Here is a 21,338-nt window from a genome sequence, read left to right as displayed (position 1 = left end):
AAATGTCAAATGTTGGTCCACATACTTGCAACAGAGCAATAGGGAAATTTCATGTTTACATTACTCCCACTCGGTTAAGTACTTCAATGAATGACTTAGTCAATTTGGCATTTTGATTCTGTGTTAAGTGGAGACACAAAAGAAAGAAGGATGTCTTATAATATGGAAGGAATATGTACATAGGCATTCGTCAAACATGCATTTGACTCCATGAGTGATGATACGTAATGAATCAAATCAGGTGTCCCTTATTCAGATTGTATATGCTCGAGATAGAGACACAATTTAAAGGAGATTCATCCACAATCAGGTTTTGCATTTGCATACTTTTTTATAATGTATGTGTGTTTGATAGCTCTCTGCTCTCTCTTGTATTAAGGAATTAACTATTTTCTATTGCAGATGCTGCATCTGTATTAAGGATGGGAAGAAGCACATAGACTGTAAGTTTATAGAAAACATTAAAGGAAACCATAGCTAGAATAAGTGTATTTCAAGAAATTAAAAGCATTTTGAGGGCGGGGTTCAGGTCGATATTCAAGAGGGGAATGAGGAAGGCTTTCACTTAAGGTTTTATTTGATTCACACGTCCACATGCAAAACAGCTGACCTGTAAATAGACAAAATCTCCAATATTAAGTTGAGTCCCAGGAATTATTTTTAAGTTTTATTATAAAAAAAAAACATGTTTTAGTCCCACATCGTATTTTTATACAGTGTTTATTACGTATTTATTAAGTTTGATAATAGAAACAGATGCTGAGGACTCGGGTCACTCGAGTGGAAACCCCACTCCCCGACGAGGCATCTCACCACCTACCGCCCCACTTCCTGCTGAGGACTTGACCGGGGAAACACGACCCCTCACTGAGGCTGAACCCCCCATGTCATCGAGGCACTTCCACCCCCTTCTCGGTGAAGGGGCTCCGCCCAATTTTTTTAACTTTTTCAAATGGTTTTGTTTCCAAACTCTTTTAGAAAAAATAATAATTTCTCACTGTTTTTTCTTACCAAAGTTAACATGAAAACTCAATGTGTTGTGTGATTCTTGGCCAATATGCGGCTGTCTGGTTTAATGTAAGACATTCAGTGGTACGAGTTTCTCTTCTGTTTAGCTCAACTCTGAATTTTGCAGAATTATTAGTTCAAGTGCAGATACATTCCGGGGACAACTAAAATCTGTTGCTTTCTTTTCCAAAGAGTTCCTTCAGTTTTCTATGTTTACTTGTAGACCTAGTGCTATGTTCTCAATCCTATGTTTGTGTAGCATCAATTATTTTCGTTTAAAGAACAGATTAAGAAGACTGTATCACTTGCTAAATCCACTGAAGTAACTATATAGCGGGGTGAGATAGGGAGTAATTTGCATGTCTTTTTCCAAGTATCCTGTTCACACACAATTTCTATCCATTGGCGCGTTAATTTTTTATCAGTTTTTGTTTTCAGAAAAACTCTATCTAATGGGTGAAAGCTGCACATGGCCAAAGATCCTTGACATGTTTTTGTGAAATAGTTTAAAATTATGTGCATGTTGGTATGTCTTGTCTTCCGGCTACCTGATGCACTTTATTACCAGAGTATGCCTGACCAAATATGTAATATTAGTATTATTACAGATGAAGAGTATCTAAGTGCTTCGCCTTCATCAATCCCAAAGCATACAAAGCTTATGTCCACTTGTTTACTTTGCCATCAATTTCTTCTTCCAAAGGTTTATTTCAGTTACTCTAGTTTCAGTTTGCAATATGGCTTGGTTGGTTTTTCATATCTTTACATGCTATGTCTTGACTGATGAGCAGGGGAGAACCAGAAAGAAATATTAGAGCTAGTTTAACTCTGTGTCCTGAGCAGTCCTGTCAAGTTCAGGTAGTTTCTTCTTTGTTTTCTTTATTTATCTTGGATCTAAATATTGCTGCCGTGTTTCATCTATTTAAAGTAGACTCTGATTAGTAAAATTTATATCAGATGTTGAGTTTAATACTATTGTTTCAAGGGAAAAGAAACCTGCGTGCAAAGGTATTTCCCTGATTTCTTTTTTGTATATTACTCCTTATCATTTTTTACTACGCTTATCAAGATTACAATACTCAAAATTTAGGATTGGTATTCTTGATGGCAGGTAGGAGAATTCATTGATGTCAAACGATCCACGGTGTACCCACGCGCAACTTATTAAAACTGAAAACAACGATCTCTCACTCATCAACAATCTCATCACCTCGTATTCCAAATCAAATCTCTTATCTGACGCTTTACGTCTCTTTCGTCAAATTCCATCACCCAATGTTGTAACATGGACGGCGCTGATTTCTTCATACACAAACACCGTCTTCTCATTTCATCACTTCATTTCCATGCTCCGTTACCCTAAACTCCCCAACGAGCGTACCTTTGCATCTCTCTTCAAAACCTGCGCATCTCTTTCTTCGCTACCTTTTGGTCTTCAACTTCATTCCTTTTCTCTTAAACTTTGTCTCTCTCACTCACCATTCACTGGTTCTGCTTTGGTTCATTTTTATTCAAAATGCCGTCTCCCCAATGATGCTGTCAAGGCATTTCATGAAATTCCTGACAGAGATGAAGTTAGTTTTTCTGCTATAATTGTTGGTCTTGCACAAAATTCTCAGCCAATCCATGCGTTATCCCTTTTTGCTGATATGGTGTCTAGTAATGTTGGATCTACTATGTATAGTGTGTCAGGTGCGCTTCGTGCTGCTGCTCACCTTGCTGCACTTGAACAATGTAGGATAATTCATGCCCATGCTTTTGTTGCTGGCCATACTGAGGTTGTTGTAGGGACTGCATTGGTTGATGGGTATGGAAAGTCGGGTACTGTTTCGGATGCGCGTCGAGTGTTTGATGAGATGTTAAGTAACATGAATATCATTGGGTGGAATGCTATAATGGCAGCTTATGCGCAACAAGGGGATGTGAATTCAGCAATTGAATTGTTTGATGGGATGAAACAAAGAGGATTTGTTGCTGATGAACTTAGTTTCCTTGCGATTTTGACTGCTTGTAGGAATGCAGGTTTGGTTCTTGAAGCTGAGAAATGGCTTAATTGTATGATTTCAGACTATGAGGTGGAACCTGGACTTGAGCATTATACCTGTGTGGTGGGTGCACTGGCTCGAGCTGGAAGACTAAGAGATGCCGAACGATTAACCAAGACAATGCCGTTCACGCCTGATGCTGCAGTGTGCAGATTGTTACTCTCAGCGTGTGCAATCCATGGTGAAACAGAAATGGCTTCCGAAATGGCTCAGAAATTATTAGAGAAAAATTCACAAGATGATTCAGCTTATGCCATCCTTGCGAATGTCCATGCGGCTTCGAAAAGTTGGGACAAGGTGGCTGATGTCAGGAAGATGATGAAAGTGGGAAGAGTGAGGAAGGAAATTGGGCGGAGTTGGATTGAAGTACGTGGAGAGGTCCATGAGTTTTTTTCTGGGGATACAAGGCATGAAAGAACCAAGGAAGTATATGACAAGTTGGAAGAATTAATGGAAGCAATACGGAAGTTGGGTTACAAGGAGGTATCGGATGCAATGTTGCATAACATGGATGTGGCAGAAAACAGCAAGGCACTCTGGTATCATAGTGAGAAGTTGGCTGTGGCCTTTGGGGTTGTTAGTGGCGCTGCACCTCCAGGGAAGGCCCTGAGGGTGGTAAAGAATCTAAGGATATGTAAGGATTGTCACGAGGCTTTGAAATACATGAGCATAGTGATAGAGAGGGAAATTCTTGTAAGGGATGTGAACAGATACTACAGAATCATGCATGGGAGTTGCACATGTGGTGATCATTGGTGATTATATTGGCAGAGTGTAGAACACTGCTACAAAATGTTTCAAAGACATTCGGGAAGATCGGAAAGAACACAACTACAGAATCATACATGAAGATCAATGAAAGCACCAATGGAAGATGTTTACTTCAGTGTGAAGACCGCAGAAAGATCAGAAGGAATTGATGCCAGAATTTATTCAGTGCATGCCTTGATTGCAGACCCAGTCACATAGCAACCCTGGTGATGTGCGAAAACTTTGCAGCATGGGAGCAAAATTTAAGTTTCAAGGTTTCGAGATCGACTTTTTGCTGTAAACGTTCTCAACTCGACCATTATGAAAGGGCTGTTCTCTTGTAATTATTCTCTGATATTGGCTCGTATATAAATCTTTTTAATCAAGAAATACATTCTTAATGTGGATAGGCTTCTCCTTGCCTCCTTCAGTTATCATTATGTATTAACATTTTAGCATTTGCAGTAGTGCTAGAACTGCAAAGCCAACACTAGAGTTGTAATTAAAAGCTAATGAGTATATGATCAATGTAAGAAATGTAACATGGGCCATTGTAAACTTAACATCTATGGATCCACAACCCATTTTAATGGTGTGCCCTAAAACTAAACAAAAATAGGGAAAGCAACAAAAACAGCCCAAAACCCAACCAAACAGTGACAAAATCTTAATGATTAGACTCAGAATATTTAAAACACTACGCATTCCCGTTGAAAGTGGTGAAATAGTCAGATCCCACCGTTGGTTATTTAAACCAAAGGAGGCACTATATATATTTGAATACTTTGCTTTCAAGTCAAAGAAAGACACATTCCATTCTGACATGAGAAGAGTGCTTCATTGCCGTTTCCACACTTTCTCCTTTTTGACTCTTTGCCTATAATAAGAACTCATGTGATCATCTAGTTTTCACTCCCGGCCTGTTCTTTAAAACTCTTCACACCATATTATCCACAACTCAAAACCTCAAGTTTGCTAAACCAGTAAGTTTTCCACTTGGTTATAACTATGATTCTTTGATGAAAATGGTGTTTTCTGATGTGGGATTTCGTTTATTGTTTGTCAAGTGTATCCTAGAGTTAAAGTGAGGCAAGTGGAAGAATCAGAAAAGGATGATGAATATGTTGTTCCAGCTGATAGACCTGCTTTGCTGTGTTTGAAGGATTTCAATTCTCCAACTTTACAGGATAATCGACTTTCGCACGGTAACGTAAACTTCTAATAATAATTTTATTGTATTCTGTTTATTATATAGGACAAGTGTATGTTTCCAATCCTTTTAAGCCTTTTCTAGGACCTAGCTTAGCTTTGGTATTATCTTACTTGTCTGACCTCAGCTAGGCATACTATTGAGTAAATGAAAATTTGGATTCTAGAATTTTGCTCAACCTATGTAGATAATCAAAATGAACTGTTAAAATTCTGTCAATTACCTGTATTCCACTTACTAGTAGATGGGATCTGCAGACTACAAACAGAAAGGAAGCATTGGATCATAGTTTCACTGTGTTGCTGAATTCACATTGAACGGATAAAGTAGCATAAACCCGGGTCATTATGACCCTGTACCACTCCCCTCGATCGAGCCACTTCCATACCACAGTTTCCAAAAGAGCTTAATAAGTTGTTCCAGAATCAACTAGAAGTTTAAATATTTATAATTGGCCTAAGAGATAGAAGCTCATTTGCACAAGGGTAAGCTGGAAAATATGAACCCTGATGCCTATGCAGCTAGCTAAAGGGATATGATGCTAAGTCTGTGAAATTTTGTTTGAAATACCATCTAAAATTATCAGTACTTTAGTATTGCATACTTGTGTCGTGGTGCTTCTGGTTGCTATCAATATATGTAACATCTCCAAACCGTCAAGCTTGAAGAGCTTAGAATCGATTACTAAGAAATTGTGATAACTATTCTAGAACTGATTATTTATTCATGCACATATTATAAAGTCTTATTTAGTGGCTATATATTCAGCACATTACCATATTTGCCTGACCAAATGTGCCATATCTACAGATAAAGAGTACATAAGTGGTTCGCCTCCTTCCATTGCAAGAATTCCAAAGTTTTACGTCCCGTCATTCACTTTGCCCTCAATCTCTTCATCAAAAGGTTTATTTCAAATTTTCTTGTTTCATTTGCAATATTGCTTGGTTGGTTTGTTTGTTATAATTTACATGCTATGGATGGATGGATTGCAGGGGAGAACAACAAAGAAACTGAGGATATCAGACAAAATATTAGAGCTAGTTCGATTCCACCCCCTCGAGCAGTCCTGTCAAGTCCAGGTAGATCCTTCTTCCTGTTCATAACCTATTTTGCATTTGAGTGTAGTCATGTCTTTTATCCTGTGTCCATGAAGGTGATTCTGAACTCTCCTTTAGTTTCCAATCAGTTTTGATGATCTTGACGTTATGAACACAGACTACACGACCTTAATTAGAATATTTCCGTTACAAGGCTAATTAGTTAGGGGTTTTTCGTAAAAAAATAAATACGAGTTGCTGGGAATCAGATACTTCCATCTGAGTGGAATAGTTGATTTAGTGTCGGTTTTTGATAGTTCATAACTTCATAAGCTGACACTCCACAACTTTTGTCCTACAAGAGTATGAACAAAAAGTGTAAGTTTGAGATCAAAGTGAAAAGTCTTTTCAGCCTTTAGCTTCTTAAAAGTAGAATACTTCTGTCATTGCAGTGTAATGAAACCAAGTCAATTAAGTTTCTAATTCCATTAAAACTATGACTGACCCCTCCTTAACCAAATTTCAGTTGGGGATACTAATATTGATTTTTGATTTTAAGTTGTCAATGGGAGATTCAGTATTAACTACACACATGATCTATGCAAATGGTCTCTAGTGTCTGCATATAGGTAATGAATCCAAGAAGAAGTTAGACCTGATATATTATTACATCGGTCTTGAATCAACTATGTTTTTTTATTTTCTACTGATAAATTGTATTTCATTGATGAAGCAATTTATATCACTACAATGAGACTAGTGGTGAATAGGCATCTGCATAGTAACTAAAATATACCAACTAGGTCCACACCTCTTAGTGTACTCATCCTTTTCCATCCCTCTCCTTACCCCTTAGCAAGGCACTAAGGTAAGCGTATAACCCAAGATGGATGCATAATATGGAATTCCAATTGCAAACGGAGTCCTGAAATTTTAGTCTTGAAATTGGATGAACCATGTCTCAGTTCAACAAAGACCTATTGGAACGTGTATGAGTTGCTGAACTAGGGCATAAAAATTAGTTCGAAGTTGTATTCATAAACCCTTTGACAATCCTGTTTAGTTAACTCATTCACTCAAGTAACCTGCAATTAATTTTGTAGGAGTTCGAAACCATTTCAAGCTTTATACGGATGAGGTTTCAAATAATTACCACCTCATCCACTGTTTAAATCTGATAGGTAGTACAGAGCGCATCACATGTCTATCTACGGAGATGATTTTATTCCTCTTGTTTCTACTCTTTGACTCATTCTATACTCTCTTGGGCTCTCCGGCTTGTATTGTATCTAACTCTTATTTCATTCATTCTAGTCTCCCAACTACATAGCTAGTGCCTAGTAGTGCTAATTTAAGAGTCCTTTTGTTTCAGATAATGATGGGATCATTGGAAACAGAAATCAAGCATCTGGCGAGAGAAACTCAATCATGAAAAAATCCAATTTAGGAGCACATACAGCTTCTCAAGGGAAGGTCAACACAAGAAGTGTTACAGCAAAAGTTCCTGTACACATGAGAAGATTGTGTAGGGAAACTAGTAGCAAAAAGAGTGACCTGAAGGGAAAGGAAAATCCAGAGCTAACTGTTCCAAAACAGAGTCCATATCTTAGAAAAGGAAAACAAAGATCTACTGAGAATTTGGGTTCTACCATCCTGTCCCACTCCTAAGTAAGATTTGCTGATCGATAGTGATACTAAGGCTATTCGTTGTGGTAATAACTTGTGGTTTGAGCTTTTCACATAAATGGATTGCTTAAATATGCGTGCCCTTTGACAAATCTACATGTATTCTCTCAGTTTTGCATATATGATTTTCTATCTGTGATTGTTAAAAAACAGTTGTATCACCATCTTTTGGTGTAAGAAGCAAATCTGAGACATCTGACTTGAGTAGTTGAATAATTTGAACTGTCTATTTTGGTCTATCAATAGAGGCTCATATAGTTGAACAATTTAAGTATTACGCATACTGGTCACACCCCTGAAAGAAAGTGAGTTTTGATGTGATTAAGCAAAGCTCTATTAAGTAATAACACAGTTGGGGTTGCAGGTACAAAGGTTAAGTGCCTTGAAATATCTCCTTCATATGTATAGTACATTGAGACTGAAAACAGGACCGATGAGAAATTACAGGGTGGGAATCCGTTCTACTGATCCTTGAAGAACAGTGAGCAAGTTGTTGGCAAAGGGGTCGCTGAGATGAGCCGAAAGGTTTTCAACAGGTCCTTCGCCAGTAACATAGGCCTGGATGAAGAACCCAAGCATAGCAAACATTGCAAGTCTCCCATTCTTAATTTCCTTAACCTTCAAAATTGCAGCTTGATCAGGATCCTTTGCGAGCCCTAATGGATCAAATGGACCGCCTGGGTGAAGCGTGTCCTCAAAGTCCTACAGAAAGAAGATGCAAGGCATTAACATCTTTGTTCTATACTTATTACATATAGTAGTTTCATATCCTATTTTGTAGATCTAGATGATACGAGTATGTGCAAGTAATGACGTACCAGACTATTGGTAAGTCTGTAATATTCAGCACTTCCAAGAAGAACAACCTCAGCAACAACAGCAACAGCAAGATTGATCGGAATGTTATTTCCGAAGTAGCTCAATGTGTTCCCATCGAGGAGTAGAGCTCCAGTCTGCACAGTATAAACATGCCCTTCGTTATGCATTTCACACTAGGACGTCATAATGTCAGTAGTTGGGTTTTTTTTTTTTTTTTTTTGAAGCAACTAGGGGTTAAGGTAGACCCCAACCTTTATTTTAGTATTACATTATTCCAGATATCTAGAATACACTTCTAGTATTCTAGTATCATACACTTCTATATTTTAACCTGGTTACTTAGTTACCTTGAACCAAACAGCTTCAGGGCCACAGACTGCTCCGTATTTGTTGAAGGCCTCAGGGATAATGAAACCAGCAGCACCGAGCATAGCCCAACGAGCGTGAATGAGTTCATATGCTTGGTATCTGCAAATCAAAGAACACTCATCTTGAGTTACTCAGTGGAAATTAGATGTGTCAGTAACATTGGTTATTCAGAAAGAGAGCTGCTCACTTGCTGAAGTTTTCTGGTTTCTTGCTTAGGCCAAAGGGATCATAACCATAGCTGCAAGTCATTAAGTCAAGACAATGGTTGTTAAGGTTCTATCGAGCTAGAAAGTTTCTTTGAAAAATCACTCTCAGTTGAGAACTAATGATGCTTACTCTCCGGGTACTTCTCCAGTTAGGTACTCGGGAATTTCTGATCGATCCAAGAGCCCATCGGGTAAGAAAATCCTTCTGTCAGGACCTGCGTGTCAACACACAAGTAACCATGAAAGACATGTACATAAAACTATCAACAGTTTCTTCGAAAACTCAACTAAGACAAGCAAGAATGTTAAAATGTCAGCATATCTGATTGACTTACCATACCACTTGGAGAGTTCATCGTCAGCTGGAACGACAACTTTTGCTTTTGCTGCCTTCTTCTTGGAGAAGAGTGCAACAATCTTTGATGTTGAGGGACTTGAAGCCGAAGGAGCTGACCGTGCAGCACTTGTAAAGTTGAGGGGGTTCCCAAGCATTTCGGATGCTAATGCAGTTGAAGCAGCAAGAGAAGCCATTTGAATTGGTTGTGCCTGAAACTCTTTTTTTGATTTTCAGGTGTGATAGTAGTATAGGAACCTTATGGGAACGAATTATAGAATGTGGAGAAGAGTGATACTAAATGGATGATTTGGTGGATATGAATGTGCCTCGTTGGATTTTGGTTCTTAGAATGTGATTGGTTCATTTTGAAGATAGCGTAATCTAATGTGAAATTTTGATAGGGTCTAGTTGGAACTTGGAAGAGGTGGGAGATTATGTGGTTGCTTAGCTGGTTGGTTCTTGTCATTCCTTAACGACCTCGTTCTGGCTTGTGGATGGAATTGTGTTTTGAGTGACAGTTACTTTGGCAACTGTTAAAATCAATTATGATCATCTTAAGTAAATAATAATTGGCGTGCTTACAGTGGTCACACGGTTCACACCATACTGTGAAAACTAGATGAGTCTACTCAAAAATCATTTTCAGTGACTCGAATGAATGATGGGGTTTCGGATTATCGGATATACTAATCCATTTTCTTAGGACCATAGAGAACGTGGACAACAAAAGCTGTGTCATTATCATTCGTTCTGTGAGAATACTTTTGTGTAGTACTCTACTATCTATGTTAACAACTTAACATAGTGCTCTACGATATTCTCCCATGTTGATTCGCAAGTCTACAGACTACAGAGACACCTTGACCCATTTGAAATTTGAGTTGGCCAACATCTTTCGACATTGTGTTACACTGGTATTCCCCAAGTCCCAACCATTCTGAGAAACACATAGGACTCTCATATCCAGTTACAAAAAATATCGCGATGGGGAATTTGAATAAAACATATTATCAACTTTATCAAAATACTCATTCTGAAAATACCCTCTAATCATGGGAATTTCAAGTTACTTGACGAGGCCATTTCGCATTGGGTGTTGACTAATTTAGGACGTGAATAACCCACCAAGCAAATATCCAATTCCTATGGAAGGAAGTCGCCTGAGCTATGGTCTATGTGCGTAGAGCCATTCCTATCGATAAAATGCATAATGACAAAACTCATAAATGATAAATGTAACAAAGTTCAGGATGTAGATAACCCACCAAGAAAGCATCTAATTCCTACGGTAGGAAGTCGCCTGAGTTATGGTAAATGTGCACAGAAACAAGTATCGTGCTTGGAGAGCAACAAACCATGGAGAGTATCGTGAACAGCATTACCAACCACACTCATTTTAGATTTCCCCCCACACACACAAACTTGTAGCGTGTTTTTGTGGCATGTGTCCTCATATTTACACTGAGTTAATATAAACCCCAAAAAAATAATAATGATAAAAAAATGAGCACATGTCGAAAATATTTTGTGAGGTGTGATAGGTTATGATTTACACCCGGGGGATATGCACTTTAAAGATTATAGGATAAATTTCAGCTTTCTCAACTACTTAGACATTTATATATATATATATATATATATATATATATATATATATGGGGAGGGATCCATATACAATACGTTTTATACAAGAGTTTATACAATGGCCTCCATCTCACTCTACAAATTTACTTACTATTTGGTTTTTTGTGGATGTCATCTTTCTACCATAGAGAACATCTTTGCAAAAAATGGGCTCATTTGGAAATTTCTAAAGATACTAAAAGAGGGTTGCAAATTAAATTTTAAATCCAAACCGTTAAAATAAATCACATTTTCAAATCAAGTTTTGAAAGGGTTAGAGATTTTAGAATGATATGAAATTTTGTGAATGTGATCTCTATAGAGGTAAGATCATACCCATATTAGCCATTTGTTCAACTTATAAAAGAGTGGTGTAGATGGATCCCTCCCTATATATATAGTCACTCTATAAAAAGTACCTACTTAAGTTAATTTAAAATAAATATGTAAGTGAAACTTCACCTAGAAAATGAATTAACTCCTAATTTTTTGTAGATATGATATACTCACCATAAAGACTATTTCCACAAAATTTCAATTCATTTGGATACCTCTAACCTAGGCAAAATATGATTGCAAAAACTTGGCATTTCTAGATCGTTAGATTTTTTTTTAAAGATGACAACAATTTTTATCTAGGTTAAATATTTCTAAATTAACTAAAATTTTATGGAGATGATCTCTATGGTGAGTACATCATATCCACAAAAAATTATGTTTGAATTCATTTTGTAGGTGAAGTTTTAACTTACATACTTATTTTAAGTTAAAAAAGTAGGTACTTCTAAGAGCGGGACTATATAGAAAAACGAGAGGTTTAATGAACAGTAAATTTGTGTCATAGGGGCAAAATTGTCTTTTCATTTTCGATTGCGGGGGGTATTTTGGTCTTTTTACCATGGAAAAAGATTTTCTCTATGTTTCTTGATTATTCTCTCTCTCTTCTACGTCTTTTTACACTCGTCATCAATTTTCGTTCTCGCTCAGAAGAAGAAAGGAACCAACTGTGCAAAGATCAAAACCCACTCAACGAGGAACAAATTGCAGTGAGGGTTGTGATAAGCACCCAAAAGTATAATTTAAACCCCTTAATAGTATTATATTTAGGCCAATTATGTTTATAATAAATAAGAGTTAGTACTGTTTACGAGTTTTTGTGTATTTAAAGTCTTGAAGTTGTTTATGTGCTTAAAGATGTCATTTTGCATGAAAAACGAGTCAAGATGATTGCTAGAAAAGTTCTATGTTTAAAGCCCAAAAATCAAGAAGAAAAAACATTTTCAAGCCTAGTCAAAACTGGGAAGTCAAAGTCAATTCGGGTAGAGAAAAAAACAGAAACGTCAGCATAACTTCAAATAGACGTATCGTTGGACTCGGGCCTACTTTATGTCAAAATGACCGGATCAAAATAAGCTTTCCAATTAATCCAACCTTGCCCTAATTAGAGCTGTAAAAGTGGACGAAAAAGATACTAAAGTAATTTCCAACAGTTGTGGCCTCTTTAGACTTAACCTAATTGACTTTGGGCTCACATTAGAGTCCCAAAATCTCTTTTTGGCCCATGCACGAAAATATAACCCTAACCCTCTCCTATATAAAGAGAGTTAAAGCTAAACAAGGCTACTCCCCCATTAGTTTAGTATCAATTATGGTTCTCTCTTCTCTCCCTCTTTAGTTTAGTTTAGGTTTAGTTAATTAGTTTAGTTTTGTAGCCACCGTTAGAAACCTTCAATAAGTGCTTAGTTATTTAATTCTCTTTTACTTTAATGTATTTGTTTTATTGCATTAGTTTAATTATTCCGATGACACAAGGCTAAACCTCCATTAGAGGGGGTTTATAAAACCACGTGAGGATGATTGTTAATGTTTGGTTATTGTTTAGAATAGAATTTCAAGTTCATTGTTGTGATCGAGTGTTTAAAGATAAACCTCATAATGGTGGACTAGAGATTATAAACCCCATCAAAGAGATTTGTGGGGTGCTAATCTCTCATGCTAGGTTAATAATGACTATAGAGATGTAGGTTGTTAACTAGGGATCAAAACAATTGATTCGATGACTAAACTAATAGGCAATCGAATTGTGTGGTGGATTAACCCCTATCTAATCCTTTACCATTCATCAATTTACTATTTTCGTACCTTAGATTTACTATTTTCATAGCATATTATTACTCTCATTAGTGAATCGTTTGTTTAGTCTAAATTTGTGTCAAGTATGTGCAAGCAAGAGTGGTTCGAAAATGGTTACTCCTATATAACAACTGTTTTAGAGAGTATTATTATAACTTGATATGCATGATTTAGTACTGTAGAAACACTGTTTTTACATCTAATTTTATTAACTTATCAAATGGTGCCGCTTGCCATCTTGCTTTGTTACATATTACATGTTTAGAATTCACAAAACTATTCACTATTTTCAAACCAAAACATTGTTTTCACTGTTTACGATTTTTCAAAATATTTCTGCTACTGTTTGATTGCATACGAGTTGAGAAGCCAACTCCCTGCAACTCCATGACCTTAACCTAAAAATTTGAACCTACTGTTTTTACTTACGAGTGCGCCCCACGCCTTAAATTAGCATTCACACAACACGCCCCGCGCTCTTTTAAATTTACATGGGGAAAAAAAAAGGTACCAAAGCGCGACCTATGCTCAATTTAGCCTATTTTTTAGCGCACCCGCACCCTATTTGAAGTAGAATAGATTTATTTTTTTTATAGTAACTGCAATATTACCTCACGAGTACAGTGCAATACTCGTATGCCCAACCATTCCAGTAATTGCATAATTTTTTTTTAGTGCTATATGGTGTCTAAAAAACTGAAAGAATTGGGGTTCTTTAATTAATAAACGTGCACGTATGGACAACCTCCCTCAATTCTTAAGTGGCATGGCCGTTGGTTTGAAAAAAATTTAGTAGACGTGCTTCAAGGCTGTTGAAGGCGCTATTTATATGCGTAGCAAGGACGCTCTAGGTAACACCTCTATACATCCTCGAATCTACTGTTAGAGGATTCTATTTCTAGTAATAATCAGGTTAATTTTTGCATGCTCATTAGGAATTGCCTATTAGACTTAAAACTTGCATGAGATTAAGATTTGGTACGCATAAACCTACCTTATTAGTTTATCATAGATGCAAAAATAATCGCCTATCTAGAAATTCACACATCACCACACACGTACTACCCACACCCACCCCAACTACATTTGTAGCAATGGGTGAAGAAATAGCAGAGAGACCCCTCTCTGATTTTTATAAAGCTTTAAATGATGGACCTGAGTCCTGCATCATTCTTGCAAATACGATGGGAGATTTTAGAATCCCCCCAGATATATTTAATCTGCTACCTGTTTTCCATGGCTTAGACCATGAGAATCCTTACTAACACTTACGTAGGATACAACAAGTTCTTACTACATTTAATCATCCTAACATAAGACCTGAACAAATAAAGCTCATGGTGTTTCTTTTCACCCTAGTTGACAAAGCGGCTGCTTGGCTAACAACATAAAAGCCGAACTCTGTCGACACATGGGAAAAACTAGTTGAATTATTTATGGAACAATTCTACCCACCACAGAAAACTGACGAAATGCTTCAAAATATTCATTTCTTTTGCCAAAAGCCTCAAAAATCTTTTTCTGAGGCTTGGAATTGTTTCACTAATCTTCTAGTAGAATGTCCTCATCATAATCTTGGTAAAGACACACTAGTTTGTGCCTTTTTCAAAGGCCTATCCAAACACCATAAGGAGACTTTAGCCATCATGAACGGAGGTAATTTCTTAAGTAAAGGAGCCACAGATGCTTATAACTTCTTAGATAATCAATCCAAGAAAAGTAACAACAGGGGAGGTAACAATTACTCCCGCTCCAATACTTCTTCTTCAACAGTTAAGGCAACCAGTATGTTTGAGGTAAAATAAAATCCTGAACTTAGAACTTTAATTGAATCCCTCACTTGTAAGGTAGATGCCCTCTCTGTACATAAACAATAAAGCGAAACCCACTCTTGTCATGAACATCAACTCTTCTTGCTATAATTTCTGTTTTAGTCCTGAGCATTCTAACTTCTATTGTCCTCTTGTCCATAAACAACCACCACCACAACCAGAAAATATTTGCACTTTTAATAACAACCCTAAGACACAATGGAGGCAAAACACTAAATATAATCAACAACAACCTACACCTCCATGTTTTAATAATCAAAATGTTAGGCCCACTACAAACTTCCACCAATTTAACCAACGTCTAGGACAAGTAGAATTAGGTGACCATAACCGAAGTTTAGTTCCCATTTCCCAGAACTATCAACATCACGACATGAACGCTCAACAAGCCTTAGTTCTAGTCACTCCTCCTATGACCACTCCACCAGTTAAACTATCTACAGAGGACGTAGTAGTAACTTTGTTGCAACAACAAAATCAAATTATGCAACAAAACTCTAACTTAATGAAAGATCAACATGATCAAAATTCTAACATACTACAACAAATGATGCAAATGATGCAGTCTTTGTGCCAAAAGGTACTTGAGCTGTCTCCTAACCAAAATAATAACCAACAAGGCGTGTTTCCAAGTCAAGAAGTGCCTAATCCTAAGTCAACAAACAATGCCTTCGAAGTAAACAGTAATTAGTGTAATTAGTGTAATGGTAATATAAACTAAAGGACCTAAAGGCCACCACTACCTTTCATTCTAGGAAAGTAGTTGATAACAAAGTGACTATGCCTAAATATCGCCTGCAAACTAAGAATGAAACCATACCAAATACTGTCATAGAAACTGAAGACCCTACAACTGTAAAAGTTCTAGTCCAACCACAACCAAAAGGGAAAACCTTACAAGACCCAATAATAGAAATTGATGATCCTACTACACCTATAGAGGTTCTAATATGGAAACCTAGTTGGAAAGCGGCAAAAGATAAAGACAAAGTTAATACTACTGTTGACCCTTATGCTAAATATAGAGAAAAACCACCGTTTCCCAAGAGACTAGTTGTGTCTAAAAAGGACAAGAATTTTGATGAGATTAGGGAAGTGTTTAAAAATCTGACTATAAACCTACCTTTTCTAGATGCTATAAAAAGTCTACCTGAACAAGCTAAGTTTCTAACAAAGTTGTGCACCACGAAGAGGAAAACCAACATACCCAAAGAAGCATTCTTAATTAACTGAACAATATTCCTCTTTATCTGAATATAATGGAATATTTAAGTACAAGGACCTTAGTCGTCCTACTGTACAATGCACCTTAGGTGATAACTTCATAACAACTACACTATTAGACCTAAGGGCGAGTGTTAACTTACTCCCTTTTTATTTATATAAACAATTAGGTCTCCATGAACTTCAAACCAACCAAAATGACTTTGCAGTTAGTTTATTGTTCTATTAAGTATCACAAGGGTGTAGTTGAAAATATTCTCGTTAAAGTTCAAGATTTTTACTACCCAGCCGACTTCGTTATTCTTGACACAGAAGTTGCTCATGATTCTATTCTCATCTTCTTATGGTGCCCTTTCTTGACAACTGCCAATGCCCAAATCAATTGCTGGGATGGATCAATGACTCTTTCTTTCCTTTAGCATTCTTTATGTGGAAGTTAACATGTTTAGACTCAAGCAAGGACAACTAGGTTTGCATGTAGAAGGAGAAGTGAAGTCCATTGAGAGTTTTATATCTCACGTTAGTACGGCCGATTTCGTGCCCACCCTAGTAGATACCCCTCTTATGGAAGAAGACAAAGATCACGATTTCTACTCCCTGAACATAACTGAAATAGATGAAGAATTTTCCACCCTGCCTTCCGACCTTATGGGAGATAAAATCAATCTCACAATGGACGAGATAGATGAATTCCTCAAAGATGCAGATGAATACCATAATTATGTGGATGCGATCAACCTAGATGAGAAATTCGATGAGTTTCTAAGAGCCTGTGATGATCCACCTTCTCAAGAACTACCTAAAGCACCACCCGACCACCATCCACCTGAGCTAATCCTTAATAAATACCAATCATTTGCCACCACCTTGATTCCCCTCCCTCCACCTTTTCAAAGGCACCCTCAATTTCCACTAAACCTTTTTGTTTCTCCCGTGCTTCATAACTTTCTAAACCCATCTGGTGAAGAAGTAATACCCAATGACAAGCCACCTGACACTTTCTCATTTTTTCCATTCCTTCTTTCTAAAACTTATCCATATCCCACATATCTTCCACAACCACCCATTTTCTCATGATCATTCACTAAGAGACCCTTTCGTTTGGAAAAAAAAGAAATTGCATGCTCGATTAGGTTCTATGTCCATCAGACTTCGCTCTCGTTCCACTAAGTGACGTCATAGAAAATCTTGGTGCCTAATTATGTGTTAACTATTTATGGAAAGATCCACAACTATTTAGGTTGTTAATATATGGTAAATTGCATGTTAATATATATTAGATAAAGTTTCAAGTATCTAACTATAAAAGACTCATCTTATTCTTTGGTGTACTCCATTTCATTTCATATTTTATGGGCATACACCTTCAATGTGACTCACGCATTCATCTCTTGCACTTTTTCTTGTTATTTGAATAGTGTTTCTCTATGGAGTGAGTTTCATTTTTATTTCATTTTTTTTGTTGTTTTTCCAAAAATCAAACATATAAAAATTAAAAACATAAACATATATTAGTAAGTCTAGGGAATCTGACTTTAAAAGACCCAAGTTTCGTACACTACCACCTTTTTGGAATATAGACCAAACAAAAAATTCAAACTTAAAAAAAGTTTTCAAATTTTGTTTGGGGGTGGCATATTTTGGTCTTTCATTTCAAAACTTTTTGCTACCATTGGCCTGTCTTTTATTCCATTAGAGTCTAGGTTAGTTAGTTACGTAATTTAATTGTGTTATTTAATTATTTCATAAACCCCCTTCTCCCAAATTATTTGGGAGTGGTATATTTCATTTTAGCACTGCACATTATACGTTCACATATTGAATTGCATGTATAGATATCAAAATATATAACCCATGGTCCTTGTTGATCTAATTGGGATGCATAATATAATTAGGTACCTTAATTCTATAAAATTTCACTATTTTCGCGGAATTTTGGAAGCTAATCTTAGAGGAGCCACGATATGTGCATGCTTGATCTGTGAACGTATGATATTATTTTGTTTCTGTCAGAGTCCGCTTATGTCTTAAGTGTTATTTATTATTTCATGGAACTCATATAGGAGTTATGTGTGTTTCTATTTCTTAATTACAGAAATATGCAACGCACTTAAGTCCTCTTAGCACTTGTATCAACATACAATATTTTTTAACAAACGTATTAATATATTATGCCCGATTTCACAAAAATAGCAATCTATTAGCACCCGTCAGTTAAGTGATGATATGTCTATTAAATGATGATGTGTCCGTCAGTTAATCATTTAATGGACACATCATCACTTAACTGACGGGTGCTAACATATTTATTTTTGTGAAATTGGGCAAGTACATTGATACGTTTGTTAAAAAATTATATGTTGATACAAGTGTTAAGATGACCTAAGTACATTGCATATTTATGTAATTAAGCCTAAAAAAATCATGTCCAAGTTTATTTGCAAGATTTTTGTTCTCGTTTCAATTCCTTTTGACTTCTAGAAATCCATCTTGCAAATAAGTTATCAAAAGAAAAATAAGGGGAATTCCTATTACCTATCATTAACCTAAAAATCATATGCCTACCAAGATTAGACAGTTGAAGATTCGGTAGTTATCATTTATCATTATGGACGTTGATAAGATCCTTCCATTTAGCAGCCATATGCTCCCATTTTTATAAGATTCTAGCTAAAAGCATACATGTACTATAATATGATTCTCCACGGGTGTAGGGGGGATTTCCTGCTAGTGTCTGGATGACATGTGGAAGGGAAATATCTTGTGGCTATGTGCCCTCATTATAAAACAAGGACTACCATATTAGTCCTATCGGCAGCTGAACTTGTGCTTGACACGTCATTTAAATGGCACACGTCTATCACGTGACGAATTGCCTCTAAGCAAGAGTGTTCTCGAAGTTGTTAGGAACTGATTTAGATAGTTCCTGAACCAAGGGAAACACAACATAGCAGTTCTTGATGATAAAGAAGGGATTTTGGAAGTACATCCTGAGGATTGCCTCTCAAAGATCGATAACCTTCTATTCAGAAAAGAGTTATCTTGATTAAGAAGGAAACTCATATCAGAGGAGATATTGTCCAGATCCAGACTTTCAAAGAGAGTGGATTCCTAATAGGAAAACAGGACCTTCGAAATGGAATGGATTCGTTTTAGGCGAGGCAAACCCTAACCCTAGGATTCCTAGCTCTCTCCTATAAAAATGAGAAAGAACCACCTCTATGAACTATGCGTTTTGGGTTTGATTCTTCCATACTAGGGAGATACGTAGGCAGCCACACGTCAGTTCAACCCAAGCAATATTATCTTATATTCTCCTTCATTAATCACATTCCTTAGTCCTACATCACACGATCTGATGTAGGATTAATACTAGCCCCTCTTTCTTGCTAGAATTCCTTCTGTTTTTGCTAAGATTATTATTTTTAAATTATAATTATTACTTATGAGGAATTTGGAATATTTTCTATTTTCTATTTAGAGTTTAATTAGATTTAGAAGTGTAGGTTTTTTGGTTATCAAGTATGGCTTATCTATATAAGGAGGCCATTATAGTTTAGTTAAGGTATTCAATTATCAATTATCAAATTATCAAATCTCCAAAACCTATTATACTTTTCTCTCTCAAATTCTACAATATTCTTTCTCCTTAAATTTATTCCCCCTTTTGAAGATCTCAGCATCTTTTCTTCTAAATCTCTTTTATTCCGCATCAATTGGTATCAAGAGCCTCATTTTTAAGATTCTCATCTAGAAAGCGATACACCACCACCACTTCCGTAAACTACCCATTTTTTTTTTCTCTTTCAATGGCTGAGTTTGTTACAAAGGAAGAATTCAACAATTTCGAATTAAACCTTGATTCAAAGTTTGAAGTTTTTTATGCAAAACTTGAAGTTTTGGAGACGAGACTCATGATTATGCTCAAAGAAGTATTCCCTAACTCTAACGCTTTTGCAAAACCCAACCCTAGTGCCATCACAAACCCTAACACCACCACTTTCACAAATACTAAAGCCACTTCCATAACCTCCACCACAACTTACACAAACCATAGCATCTCCGCAAGCCATGAGATCGTCAACCCTAAATCTACGACAAAAGATTTCCTTCAAAACCCAATATTAACCCTATATCATCTACACCACCTCTCAAAACTTCCAACTTGGAAACCCCAATTACACATCCAACCCAACTTCAACCAACACCCACCTATAATCCTCAAGAAGTTGAAATTGTGAGAGAAGAAGATGTTGTTTCGTATGTTAATTCTCCATTAGAGGCTACCAAAAATGCTCTACATATTATGTATGAAGATCCTAACTTTCAAAGTTTACGGCTTGGACAAAAAAATGAGATTTTTCAAAAGATAGAGTTTTTTATTGAATGGGAGAGTGCACACCAACTTTTATCTTTCCAAGTCATGAAGATCCGTTTGTCTTGTTCTCTTCCCCAATGGTTACATGTTATTCGAAGAAGCGCAAGAAATATCATAAGAAGTGTCGTCGAAAGAAATTCGTTAAAAGTTCGTTTGAAGCTTCTTTTGGACATGTGTTTATTTCAAGCAAAAGACTACGAAAATTTCATCCAAGAAGTCGAAAGAAACGTTGGAAAGATTGTGAAAATATTGTTTTCGACAAAACAAGGATATATTTTTTTTTTCCTCTCATCAACTCGAGGTTGAGTTTTTCAAAAGAAGGGAAGATTGGTGTAGGATTACTAGCCCCTCTTTCTTGCCAGAATTCTTTCTGCTTGTGCTGAGATTATTATTTTCAAATTATAATTATTACTTATTTGGAATTTGGAATATTTGATATTTGATATTTGATATTTAGAGTTTAATTAGCTTTAGAAGTATAGGTTAGATTTAGAAGTATAGGTTTCTTGGTTATCAAGTATAGCTTATCTATATAAGGAGTCCATTGTAGTTTAGTTCAAGTATTCAATTATCAATTATCAAATTATCAAATCTCCAAAACCTATTATACTTTTCTAACTTTACTTTTACAATTATTCTATTCAATCTTCTTTCTCCTTAAATCTATTCCCCTTTTGA

The 21,338-nt window shown here is 36.4% G+C and overlaps 2 protein-coding genes and 1 pseudogene across 5 annotated transcripts; 2 read left to right on the top strand and 1 right to left on the bottom strand.

The window, feature by feature from the left end:
- Positions 1 to 757: 757 nt before the first annotated feature.
- LOC147506226 (pentatricopeptide repeat-containing protein At4g33170 pseudogene) lies at positions 758 to 4,210 on the top strand (annotated as a pseudogene). Of its 3 annotated transcripts, none has more exons than XR_015193653.1 (5): positions 758 to 1,092; positions 1,617 to 1,711; positions 1,800 to 1,866; positions 1,966 to 2,016; positions 2,120 to 4,210. The product of XR_015193653.1 is annotated as a pentatricopeptide repeat-containing protein At4g33170 pseudogene, transcript variant X2 (transcript). The 3 variants fall into 3 exon arrangements; XR_015193654.1 differs by having other exon boundaries at positions 1,606 to 1,711; XR_015193652.1 differs by having other exon boundaries at positions 758 to 1,711.
- A 259-nt stretch (positions 4,211 to 4,469) lies between these two features.
- Positions 4,470 to 7,976, top strand: LOC147506225 (uncharacterized). Its single transcript, XM_086558470.1, has 5 exons — positions 4,470 to 4,786; positions 4,871 to 5,008; positions 5,824 to 5,919; positions 6,009 to 6,095; positions 7,426 to 7,976. Coding segments are annotated over exons 1-5 (618 nt in total). The 5' UTR covers positions 4,470 to 4,785; the 3' UTR covers positions 7,722 to 7,976.
- Positions 7,977 to 8,035: 59 nt separating this feature from the next.
- On the bottom strand, positions 8,036 to 9,843 carry LHCB5 (light harvesting complex of photosystem II 5). The gene is made up of 6 exons (XM_086558469.1): positions 9,469 to 9,843; positions 9,264 to 9,348; positions 9,115 to 9,165; positions 8,906 to 9,026; positions 8,558 to 8,692; positions 8,036 to 8,441 (listed from the first exon to the last, which is right to left on the bottom strand). Exons 1-6 carry the CDS (start codon positions 9,662 to 9,664, stop codon positions 8,181 to 8,183), a joined length of 849 nt encoding a protein of 282 aa, XP_086414595.1. The 5' UTR covers positions 9,665 to 9,843; the 3' UTR covers positions 8,036 to 8,180.
- Between the last annotated feature and the right edge of the window lie 11,495 nt (positions 9,844 to 21,338).

The sequence above is a fragment of the Coptis chinensis genome, chromosome 4 (assembly GCF_015680905.1).
Source record: "Coptis chinensis isolate HL-2020 chromosome 4, ASM1568090v1, whole genome shotgun sequence".
Classification (NCBI taxonomy): domain Eukaryota; kingdom Viridiplantae; phylum Streptophyta; class Magnoliopsida; order Ranunculales; family Ranunculaceae; genus Coptis; species Coptis chinensis.
Note: the sequence above shows the minus strand (reverse complement) of the source record. Positions and strands in the feature narration are given on the sequence as shown.

Bases quoted from the DNA above. Each gene is read 5' to 3' on its own strand.
- LOC147506225 (XM_086558470.1), top strand. The intron at 5,009-5,823 runs GTAACGTAAACT...CCATATCTACAG, and splicing joins GGATAATCGACTTTCGCACG to ATAAAGAGTACATAAGTGGT. The intron at 5,920-6,008 runs GTTTATTTCAAA...GATGGATTGCAG, and splicing joins CTCAATCTCTTCATCAAAAG to GGGAGAACAACAAAGAAACT.
- LHCB5 (XM_086558469.1), bottom strand. From the start codon at position 9,664: ATGGCTTCTCTTGCTGCTTCAACTGCATTAGCATCCGAAATGCTTGGG. The intron at 9,349-9,468 runs GTAAGTCAATCA...GTTGACACGCAG, and splicing joins TGAACTCTCCAAGTGGTATG to GTCCTGACAGAAGGATTTTC. The intron at 9,166-9,263 runs GTAAGCATCATT...AATGACTTGCAG, and splicing joins ACTGGAGAAGTACCCGGAGA to CTATGGTTATGATCCCTTTG.